This window comes from Vigna radiata, chromosome 8 (assembly GCF_000741045.1).
Source record: "Vigna radiata var. radiata cultivar VC1973A chromosome 8, Vradiata_ver6, whole genome shotgun sequence".
Lineage (NCBI taxonomy): Eukaryota > Viridiplantae > Streptophyta > Magnoliopsida > Fabales > Fabaceae > Vigna > Vigna radiata.
This window is the reverse complement of record NC_028358.1, coordinates 11,919,995-11,932,914: the sequence shown is the minus strand read 5'-3', so window position 1 is coordinate 11,932,914 and position 12,920 is coordinate 11,919,995. Positions and strand designations below refer to the sequence as shown.

The following is a 12,920-nucleotide window of genomic DNA, read 5'->3' as shown; positions in this document are numbered from 1 at the left end:
AAAAGCCAATAACATGGATACACAAAAGCCAATAACATGCATACACAAAAGCCAATAACATGCATACACAAAATCCAATTACATCCATAAAAATTTATTTTTCATCAAAGAAGCTAACCTTTTTAGCAGATTAAATTAACAATTGAGGTAATGAACGAGCGCACACCCAAAAACAGTCCACAACGCAGTCCAAAAACGCTCAAAAACACAACCGAACAAGACGCCAGAAACTGCAACAAAATGCAACGGAATGTAATTTTAATCGGTTCTAATGAAAGATTTTTCATCAAAGGCTAATTTAATCGGCATAAAACTAAATTTAAACGGTCCAAAACATTGAAATCTAACCTGGAAATGATTGCCGCAACGGAGAACAACTGCACGAAGAAGACGATGAATAGTGTAACAGCTCGCGGGTTCGCGTTTTGCAATATAAGTGCTTATAGACGTCGGTTTACAAGGACATCGACGTCTTCAATGTTATAGATGTCGGTGCCCTCACTAATTTGACGTCTTTATGATTTAAAAATTAATATTGGCGCCGATTGTAGACGTCGGTTAGATGAGGCACCGAAGTGTGATTGAACTCTTTAGGTACCTGCCAGTCCTATAGACGTTAGTTAGATGGGGCACCGACGTCTATAAGGTGGCAATATAATTATAGTTCACCTAATTGTAAGACTATAGACGTCAGTTAGGAAGGGGCACCGACGTCTATACGGCTATCATTAATACATCCACCTACCTGTCAGGTTATAGACGTCTGTGTTGAGGTAACTGACGTCTATATTCGACTATAGACGTCGCTATGGGAGGGGTGCGACGTCTATATGGCGACTATTCACCTACTTGGTAGACCTATATATGTCAAGCTGAGGTGGCACCGACGTCTATGATATTATAGACGTCGACTATCCAACTTCTTGACATCCATGGGCCTGACTTATTTACGAACTTGCCACCGGTCATTAATTTACGTCGGTGTACCCTCTAACCGACGTCTAAGGGATAACCTTAATCAACGTTTTTCCACTAGTGAATGAGACCTAGGTTACTATTAATTTAAAGAAAGAAAAAACTTCATTTTAATACAAAAATCTAGGTTCGCATTGTTTCATCAAATAATGTATTTCGTAAATGATGATCATATTATTATTAACTTTTAAAAAAAATTATTGAAACTGCCACCTATATTTAGTGCTTTGATATTAAGAAAAGCTAATATGAATGGTGTATAAAACATACATGTACTTTCACTTAAATGCTACAAAGATGAACACGTTTATATAACATAACCAGAACAAACGATAAACAAAGGATAAAGTTGAAAAGCAACACTGTAACTTAAAAAGAGAAAACAAAATACACCAACTATTAATAATAACCAAATTTAAATATTAAGCTCATCACTGCTGACATTGCTTGTAAGGACTACATCACCATGTTCTCTTCTCCTAAGCTTCATGTGACTCCTTCCCTTTTTTATGAATGAAAAATACCTAAGATATAATAATAAAAGAATTTTATAAGAATAACTAAATTAATAGGAAAGGCTTCGTTATCATATAAGTTAGCAACTTAAAATTTTTAATGCACCCATAAAACATCTTAAATTCATATTTCTTCTGTCCATTATTCTAATATATTTTTCACTTTTCCTACAATTGTTTTTCATCGACCCGATTTTGATAAATAAAAAATAGATTGAACTAAAATAAAGCAAATTGATCTACTCACTCACTTTACTTTAACCACTTAAAAGATAATAGAATTTGAAAAAAAATAAAATAAAAGTTAAGATACCACTATGACATATGTGAGTTGAGAAAACTAATATATGGTTATCATTCTAAACTCAATTCACTAATATATGTTTTCAAATAAGTTAGATATAAATATTATTATAATTTAAAAATATATAAAGAATAATCAATAATTAAAAAATGAATGAAGAACTAAAGTATATTTTAGTAATGGTAACAAACTATTTAAAGATAAATTAAAATAAAATTTGTATAAAAGAAAAAAGAAAAGATCAACTCACCAGTATTGTTATGTAACTTATTTGACCTGAACTGAAACGATTAATATTTGTCGCCACCATGACATAAAGTCCATCTCTTCAAGTCATAAAGAAACTTGAAAAGAAACTTGAAAGCACATGCCTTAGCTTTTTGTTTAAGAAAATAGCACAACAAACTCCCAAAAAGCCTGTCACAAATCCAGATTCCATTCCGATGTAAAACCATGTCAAAAATTTAAATTGATTTCTACCTTCATGCACAAGCTCTTTGTCTTTATGTTCCGGAAAGCACGTTTTGGTAAGTGGGAGTCCACAAAGATCATGATTGCCAATGTAACTAAGTGCAGAGAACCCTTGAAGTTGTGTGCCTGATGGTATTTTGCCTGTCAAATCATTGAATGACAGGTTCAAGTAACTCAAAAAGGACAATGTGGATAAGCTTTGAGGAATTTCTCCCCCAAGTTGGTTTGTTGAAAAATCGAGGGACTCCAAGTTTTTCATATTTCCTATCTCATTTGGTATTTCTCCTGCTAATTTGTTGTTGGATAAATTCAAGGAATGCAATCCAATGAGACTAAACAGTTGCGGAGGTATTGTTCCGGACAAATTGTTACTTGACATATCAATTAAGGTCATAAAGTGTAGGTTGCTATCATATTCTAATACTTGACCTTTAGTAACCAATTCAAGATTGTCATCGTTGATGTAGTAACGATCAGGAGATGATGAAGGAAATTGAAAAGAAAGCTTGTTACGTGAAACATTGTTGAAAAGTAGGGTTTTGATATTACCAAGACAAGTGGGTATATGACCGGAGATTGTGTTTTGTGCTATATCAAACACAATGATGGAAGACATTTGACATATTTGCGGTGAGATTTTACCAGTAAAATGATTGGACCTTAATTGGAGAGCCAATAAACCATGAGATATCCAATCTGGTATGTTTCCTGATAATTGGTTATTGCGAACATTAAAAACCAATAGAGAGCGACAATTATGCAATGACAGAGGAATCTCACCATGTAGTTTATTCTCATGCAAATGGAGTGAGGTGAGATTAGATAAGAAGCCTAGTGATGAAGGTATCTTTCCTGATAGATTATTGCTTCCCAAGTGAACAGCAACCAAAGAGTTTCCAATTCTTCCAACAATTCGTAAGCCCTCCAGATAAATTATTGAATGATATGTCCAAGTACAACAACTTGTTTTTCCCGATCGACACATTACGACCACATAAGAGGGGTGACAATTCTCCTGATAATAAATTATTTGGTAACGAAGCAAAAACCACGTTTGGTGATAATTGAGGCAAACCACCTTTCAAACCATTCGATGATAGGTAAATGAATGTAGAGTTCAACAACACATTTGACATGTCCCCGTGTATCAAATTGCCTATGAATCGGATATCAGATATTGTTGATACAAAATTCCAAAATTTTTGTGGAGCCTCAAATGATGAATCCCAAATATATAAACATTCAATAGATCGTTGTGTATACAACCACGCAGGAAGGCTGGAATTTGGAAACCCAAGTGATAATTCCTCAAGTTGAAAAGGTCGAATCCAATCCGAGTCAAAATCAAAGATTAACGTGGAATATGACTCAATATACAATAACTTTAATTTTGACAATTTGGCTAAATTTCTCTCAGACACAACTCCTGTCAATGGATTTGAGATAACAGACAAATAAATCAAGGTTGATAGATTTCCCAAATTTGTGGGAATAGATCCTGAAAACATGTTTATTCCAAGAATAAGAGTTTTTAAATGTTTGAAATCACCTAACCAATCTGGAATGGGTCCATCAAAGTTATTGTCTTGCAAGATCAAGTGTTCTAGTTCTCGAAGATTTAACAAAGCCTTAGGTAGATGTCCTACTAAATCATTTGAGCGAAGGTCTAAACTATAGATACTGGAATTAAGATTGAATAACCACTTCGGCAACTCTGACTTGAATTCATTGTCAGAAAGATCAAGAACTTGGAGGGCAGTAAAATTAGCATACTGGAGAGACGAACTCAAGTCTTTAAGCTGGCAATAACCCATACGGAGGAATGAAAGGGATGGAAGCATAGTCACTAATTGAAACCAATTAGTTTCCTTGCTTAGATCAATAGCATTGAGGTTGAGATATTCTAAGGAGGAGATGTAGGGAAGCCACTGAAGGTTGTTGATGACAAGATTCTGGTTAACTGCTAAATTAAGATGACGAAGAGTTGAAGAGTTGACACACTGACTATGAGAAGAAGTAGGTATAGATAGATTGTGACAATTATGATTATGCAGATAATCAAATTGTAATGCTAAGAAGTCATTGTTTCCCAAATTCAAGTATTCTAAAAATTCCAACTCCAGTAACAACAGGGAGAGGTGAATGGAACCTGTAAGGCAATAATGTGATTTATCTTCTTCGTCACTGTAACTTGGAAGAGTTGTAGAACATGGGAGATATATTCCAGTGACTCTACTTGTGATGTTGCTACACATCACTCCTTTCCAATCACAACAATCTACTTCAGTGGTCCATGAGGAAAGGACACCTGAGCGATCTGTAACTCCTTGCTTGAAGTTTATGAGAGCATTCATGTCTTGTTGGTTGCAACGAAAATCAAAGCTGCAAAAGGCAGTGTTGAACAGGATTCCGCATAGCAACCATAAAAAAATGATTGCATTTTGAGAGGGAGATGTATTCATGATTGCAAGAGAAATGAAGGGGTGATGGCTTCAACCTAATGGAGAGAAGCTCTATTTATAATAATTGGGGCGGTTTACCCATTAATAATCAAATTAAGAGTAATTATATATCTTCATAATTTTAATAAGATGTCTTTTAAAAATAAATAATAAAGATGTTTTTTTAAATATTTAATGTAATGTGATATTTACAACTTTAATAATAAAATGAAATAATTTGTTACGATTTATTGGAAGTATTTAACGATGTTGGAATTTGTCATCTGATAATATAATGAAATATGAGCATTGCAACGACTTGACTAGAGAAAGCAAGCGATGGTAACATTGCTTGACAAAATGTGTCCCCTACCCCACGAAAACCATTTTGGAAAGACGTACGTATTCAAATCAAAGATTAATTATGCATCGATCGTGTTCACTCTTTACTTAAAATATTACTAAATATTTTAATATTTAATAATTTCATTTAGGTATATAAATTTTCAAACTAAAAATATTTAATTTATAGAAACGCGTGCAACGGTTTGAAATGAGACTGGATTTTTTATGTTCTTGAGAGATAATTTAAATTTTTTTATTTTTTATTTAATTTTGTTTTCATAGTTAAAAAACATCATAAGTTGTAAATTTTGTAATTTCTAATTCTCGCTTACAGGAAATATTGACTGCCTCACATATTAACACGAGACTTTTCAATGTGTTTTGTTCTCACTAGCACACTTTTTGAGAAAACATCCCATAAGGTCACTCATTCCTAAATTACTACCTATCCCTGAATTACTCCAAGCTAAGCACACTTAACCATGAAGTTCTTATTGGTTAGACTACCAAAAAGCAAATGCATTTGTTTATATGAGTAGTCTAATCAATTCCTTCAAGCTATCTTTCAACTGTATAGTCTCATACCTATACAGTCTCTAGATCCCTCTCATTCTACATTTAGTACGATTTTCTAAGGGCAGATTCTGCTTTGATACCATAAATGTGACGTCCCAAATATAATAATCACAATCATATAATCTAGGCGTCATCAATCAAATAAAGAGAATAGTTAGAGCATAAATGGCGATTAAGTATGGGATTACAGTCATCCAGAATGGCCTAAATTTAAAACTTCAAGAGCATACTAGAGTATTCAAAATAACAGTTTTCAAAGAAAGGAAAATCCTAAGAAGACTACACTCCAACATCAGCATCCTCCAATACTTGCTCTAGAGTCACCTTCTCAACATCTGCTCACATCTAAGTGGATGATCATTGCAAAGGAAAAACATACACAAGTAGCACACAACATAGAAGCAAGGGTGAGCTAGATAAACAAGCAATATACATATAGCACAATCAATCAATATCATCATGTTTAATTACATATAAAAAGAACAATCAAAGCCTACCATTCAAACCATGCATTAAGTACTCAACACGACTCATCTGGATTTGTATAATTGTCGAACTATTGGTCGTCTTTGCACTTGCATAGTTCAGCTGNCCCTCCCCAACACTATGCAAGGTAAATCCTCATACCAGTTTATGTCTAAACTCTAAGACTATAGACAAGGACCTCCCTCTACTCTCACCACTCACACCTTTCTTCTATATTTGAGCATGAACAATGCTTTGAGTGTAGGGATAGGCTTACCATTTCAAAGCTCCATACAATTATACACGACAACAACACAAATCTCTATAACCACTTCCAATCATCTCACCCTGAGATATCCAGTTCATACTCAATTATATCATTCTATTCCACAATAAACGTTCTTTCAAACCACACAAGTCTCATACATAAACATACATTAACTCATTCATCATAAGTTATAAAAGTAACAACTCCATAAATTTAATCTAAATTAATCAATACCAAAATATTTTATACTTTATTTTCAATGCTTAAATTCATGTACACTGAAAACATGTTTCCTTTAATCCTATTATAATAGTTATATTAAAATCATAATTCTATTATAATATTTATATTAAACCAACACACAAATATTCATACATATGATAATATTATAAAGGTTTAAATCTTATTTTGGTCCCTAAGTTAAGTTCTGATGTTCAGTTTAGTCCCCGCTTTTAAAAATGTCAACCTTTAGTCCCTATGATATGAAAAATGTATCAAATCAGTTATAAAAGCGGGGACTAAACTGAACATCAGAACTTAACTTAGAGACCAAAAAATGATTTATACCTATTATAAATGATTATGAACAATTCCAGCTATATCAACATTCTCTTTTATACATATCACACGTATCTACTAATATTATACATAACCATATTATATTAATAAAATTTAAAATCATATGTAATCTCTGCTACTAATTTTATACGTAACTATATTATATTAATATAATTTATTATCATCCGCACACCCTCTCTGCATCTTTTATTTATATTACTATATTAAATTAATATCACATATTATCTTACTTTATGAAAGTAGAAAATAAACCAAAACCCCTTCCTACAATTCTCCTGCCACGACCCCCACACATCTAAAATTATAAAACAATTAATTCCTCTTTCTCTTATACTATCGTGGATCCAAGTTCTTTTCTTTTCACTATTCATTTCTTACCAACCTACCACCAAATAACCAAGACATAGGAGGGAGTCATACACACCGTACTATTTCTTCATCTTACTTTTTACATGAAATTACCCATGTTATTCAATTATTTATTTGTACTACAAACTCCCCTAACCAGTAACCATTTTCTTCTATACTTAAATACTAACTTCTTTGTATGACTATAGAACCCTTGCTCAGTTTCACCATAAAATATTATTCTTAATCACTTGAACCCCAACTTCCTACTGCCACTATTATTTAAACTCTTCTTCTTCTAACACTGCTACATAAGGAACTGTAAACATCCACCCTTTTCTCCATTCATTTTCTTTTATCAGTGCTTATTTCCCCATAATTGTTTTACATTTAACATTCCCTCCTAATTCATAAAACCACAACAACCTTATTTACTTTTTAATCTTATATACATACATAATTCCTTAAGACCCATATACATAAAAATTCTAAACTTAATATCTTTCAATCCTAAAGTTCACTGCACGACCCCATTTCCATACTCCCATTTTTAAAAACTCATTCGCTAATACAATTAATATCCCTCATAAACTTGTTACTGTATTAGAAAAACCAATTATAAAGTGAAAACATCCCATAAAACACTACACCTAATGTGGATTGAACAACAGGTTTTTGCCGAACTAAATATATCACGCACAAATCTTTAAAGTATACTCTATAACCTGTGAAATTCTTCAACGACAAAAATTCACTATATCTTAATCATTTAAAATAAAACGTTCTACGCGACATGCATATATATCCAATCATAAGCAAATATTCCTAACATCATAATATATGCCAATTATCTTGCAGCAAACAACCTCCAAGAACAAAAAGAAACACTCAAATATATAAATACAACATCATATTTTCACAGAATACTTCTCAGGTTTCTCCCCTTACCTTGAAACTTCTTTGCTGAGCTCGAAGACCTGTAGCTACAGTACCCCACACGAGAATAATCTATACAGCACCCTACAATCCGCAATGCGGTGATAAAGAACAACTCTTAAAGCTAGAATTGGACAGGGATTGGAAGAAAAAAAAGTAAAAGACACATGCAACTAGCAGATTGCATGGTCTAGGGTTCCAAAACAGCGAAGAACAATGAAGAGCAACTTACAGCTAGGAATCCTGAAATTGATCGGTGCCAATTGAAGCTCTCGGTGTCAGGATCGTTTAGGCGCCTACGGATCAAAATTCTAACGGTTCAGTTAAGAGAAGAGGTAGAGAGAAGGTAGAGGAAAATAGGGCTTGAAGTTCTAGAGAGAGAAGCGTTCTCGGAAAATGAGATGAGTTATGCTTTTTAGAGATATCTAGCAGAAATGTTAAAACTACTCTCTTTTTCCTAAAGACCCCACCCTTTTTATCTTAATACTGTTTCCACCCCTCTTTACTTTTCCTTTAATATACATATATATTTATTTATTTTTAGGTCCTGACATTCTCCCCAACAACAAAAAATTTTGTCCTCGAAAATTTCACTTACCGGTGAACATGCAAGGATAGGATTCTCTCATTTCGTCCTCCAACTCCCAGGTAGAGTTGCCTGTTCTACCATCCTGGATCACCTTGACTAGTCCGATAGTTTTTCCTCTAAGATGCTTGTTCTGACTCTCTTCAATCCTGACTGACTGCACTTCAACTGACAAATCCTCTCTGACTTGCACATCCTCAACTTCAAGCACATGAGAAGGATCAGACACGTATTTCCTCTGCTAAGATACATGGAACACCGGGTGCAACTTTGCTAACTAGGGTGGCATGGCTATCTCATAAGTCACTGGCCCTATACGTCGTAGGATCTTATAGGGACCAAGATACCTAGGAGACAGCTTCTTGGCCCGATTGGCTTTTCCTACACCAGTAGTAGGAGTCACTTAGAGGAATACGTGATCTCGAACTGCAAACTCTAACGGCCTGCGTCTCTGGTCTGCATAAGATTTTTGCCTGCTCTGAGAGGCCATCATTCTCTCCTAGATAAGTTTCACTTTATCAATAGTCTGTTGAATCAACTCTGGCCTAGTAAACACTGTTTCTCCTTCCTAAAACCAACATAAAGGAGTCCTACAACGTCTTCCATACAAGGCTTCGAACGGTGTCATACCTATACTAGCCTGATAGCTATTGTTATAGGTGAACTCCACTAGTGGCAACACTTCATCCTAGACTCCTAAGTGGTTCAAGACACACATCCTAAGTAAGTCCTCCAGTGTCTGTATCGTCCTCTTCGACTGACCATCTGGTTGGGAATGGTAAGCTGAGCTCTTCTGCAACCTGCTACCCATCTCACCCTGAAGGGTCTGCCAAAATCTAGAAGTGAAACGCGGGTCTCTATCTGATATGATGCTAGAAGGCGCTCCGTGTAGCCTCACAATCTCCCTGATGTACAACTCCGCCAGCTTTGACATCGACATTTTCAAGTTGATTGCCAAGAACTGAGCACTATTGGTCAACCGATCTACAATCACCCAAATAGCATCATGTCCTCTGACCGCGAGTGGTAAATGGGTAACAAAGTCCATGGCTATGCTATCCCATTTCCACTCAGGAATCTCTAACTGCTGCAATAGACCTCGAGGTCTCTGATCCTCTACTTTCGCCTTCTAACAGGTTAGGCAAAAAGCAACAAACTGGGCTACATCTTTCTTCATACCCGACCACCAGAAAGACTTCTTGAGGTCTTGGTACATCTTAGTCATGCCTAGATGCATGCTAAAATGACTTTGGTGTCCTTCCTGAAGTATTAATCTTTTTAGCTCTCCATCATTTGGGACACACGTCCTACCTCTAAACCGTAAGAGACCGTTCGTCCCTGTATTGAAGTCCTTTCCTCGTTTAGTACCAATCAAAGCTACTGACCTCTGAAGCTCGATGTCTAATAATTGTCCTCCTTTAATACGTTCTAATAAACTACTAGACACCACCAATTTGCTGCATATGATACTATCCGACTCTAACTCAACCTGTAGTGTCAAATCTCTAAAGGTCTCAACCAGCTCTAACTCTCTAACCATCAATGAAGATATGTGCACCGTCTTCCTACTCAACGCATCAGCTACTACATTAGCTTTCCTAGGATGGTATAGAAGATCAAAATCAAAATCTTTAATAAACTCCATCCATCTTCTCTGCCTCATGTTAAGCTCCTTATGGTCACTGTAAACCTGAAACTGTGCACAATATAGATAGTACATCCAAATATTTAAAGCAAAAACCACAGCTGCCAACTCCAAATCATGAGTGGGGTAATTCTTCTCATGGACTTTGAGTTGCCTAGAAGCATAAGCTACAACCTTCTTCTCCTGCATTATTACACACCCTAATCCCTGATAGGAAGCATAACAGAAAACCTCAAAAGGTTTACCTGTGTAAGAGATAACCAAAACTGGTTCACTGGTCAACTTTTGCTTTAGCTCTTGGAAGCTAGTCTCACACTGGTCTGTCCAAGCAAATGGTTGATCCTTCCTGGTCAACTGTGTTAAAGGCACCATAATCCGAGAGAAATTCTCAATGAATCGTCGATAGTAGCTCGCAAAACCTACAAAGCTTCTCACTTCAGTCACAGTCTTAGGCCTCTCCCACTGAAGCATGTCCTGCACCTTAACTGGATCAACAATAATCCCTTCAGCTGAAATCACATGCCCCAGAAAGTGAACTTCATCCATCCATAATTCACATTTGGACATCTTTGCATACAATTACTTTAAGCACCTCAAGCACTGTCCTAAGGTGTTCTTCATGGTCTTCCTGCGTCTTAGAATAGACAAGTATGTCATCTATGAAGACAACAACAAACATGTCTAAGAAGGGTCTGAAAATCCTGTTCAGGTAGTCCATGAAAATGGTTGGAGCATTAGTCACACCAAAGGGCATAACTACATACTCATAGTGGCCATATCTAGACTTGAATGTAGTCTTCTGCACATCTTCTGCCTTTACCAATATCTGATGATATCCCGACCTGAAATCAATCTTAGAGAACACCGTAGCTCCATACAACTGATCCATCAAATCATCTATCCTCGACAACAGATACTTGTTCTTAATAATTATCTTGTTCAGTTGTCTGTAATCAACACATAGTTTGGAGCCACCATCTTTCTTCTTTACTAACAACACTGGTGCTCCCCAAGGCGAAGCACTAGGCCGGATAAACTGTTTCTCTAACAGTTCTTCAATCTGCTTCTTTAACTCGGCAATTCTGCCGGAGCCATCCTATAAGGAGCTATAGAAATTGGTGCTTCTCCTGAGACCAAATCAATAGAGAACTTCACTTCTCGCGGAGGACGTAAACCTGGGACTTCTTCTGGAAAGACATCCAAGAAGTCGTTCACAACTGCGAGGTTTACACTCCGGCTCTCGTGCACCGTATGATCTGAATCTTGAGCCACTTCAATATGCGACAACACCAAGAAACAATTATCGCCCTCCATGATGTCTTGCCTTAATACGCCGATTGACAAAGACATATCTTCATCTCCATCAGGAAGCATCAACTCCTTATTACCACAGTTGATAAGGATGCGATTGGCAAACAACCAATCCATACCTAAGATCACCTTTAACCCTTGCAAAGGTAAACAAATGAGGTTTACCTTGAACCAACATCCCTTTACAGCAATCGGACAACAAACATACATAGAAGACGTCCTTACTAACCCTGATGCTGGTGTAGGCACCACCTGATCAAGATCCAACTCCTTTACCAACAATCTCAGCTTTCCAACACATGCCTCAGATATGAAGGAGTGTGTTGCCCCGAATCAAATAATACCACACAAGGCGCACCAAACAGCAAGCAACAGTTGATGATGAGGTTACCTGAGTTAATTGCCTCTGCTCCAGTCAAAGCATAGACTCTACCAACTGCTTGTGGTCCTGAGACAAACCAGTCCTTTGTGCTTGAGACCCTGACCCTACTACAGAGGTACACTCAACAACAATGTCTCCTTATTTTCTACACCTGAAGCACTTCCTTGCACCACTTCCAACAGGGCAGTTGTTCCTGTAATGGGGTCCTCCGCATGTGAAACATCTAACGGCGCTGGATGACCTGACCGGTCTTGACTGCACTGATGGTTGGGAGGATGAACCCTTAGACCCAGAAGAGAGTGATGGTCTAGTGCAAGGGGCCCTCCTAGAGCTAAGTCCACAACGAGACCCAGATGACCCCCTACTCCTAGGAGGCTGACTCTGTTGTCCTTCAGCTTCCTTCTTTGTCTTCTGCATTACTGTGGCCATCTCAACCAAACTAGGGAACAAATGAATACGCAGTCCCTTCACCAACAGCTTGATATCTCCTCTCAAACCATTTTCAAATTTCCTACACTGCCATTCCTCATGTATGGCCATGATGTAGAATCAAAGCAAATGTTTAAACCGGTTAGCATACTAAGAAATAGTCATGTTTCCTTGAACCAGTTGGAGAAACTCGATCTCCTTATCATACCTCACACTATCTGGAAACTACTCAGTGTAGAACTTAGTCTTGAACAATTCCCAGGTAATAGGAGTCCTGCTCCTCTCCAAAATCATCTTCAGGCTGCTCCACTAGTGGCCAACCTTTCCTGTCAACAAGTACTGAG

At 36.6% G+C, this 12,920-nt stretch overlaps 1 protein-coding gene across 1 annotated transcript; it reads right to left on the bottom strand.

The window, feature by feature from the left end:
• Positions 1-1,471: 1,471 nt before the first annotated feature.
• On the bottom strand, positions 1,472-3,254 carry LOC106770226 (leucine-rich repeat receptor-like serine/threonine-protein kinase At1g17230). The gene is made up of 2 exons (XM_022785031.1): positions 2,045-3,254; positions 1,472-1,499 (listed from the first exon to the last, which is right to left on the bottom strand). The coding sequence occupies exon 1, from the start codon at positions 3,248-3,250 to the stop codon at positions 2,123-2,125; it is 1,128 nt and encodes a 375-aa protein (XP_022640752.1). The 5' UTR covers positions 3,251-3,254; the 3' UTR covers positions 1,472-1,499; positions 2,045-2,122.
• Between the last annotated feature and the right edge of the window lie 9,666 nt (positions 3,255-12,920).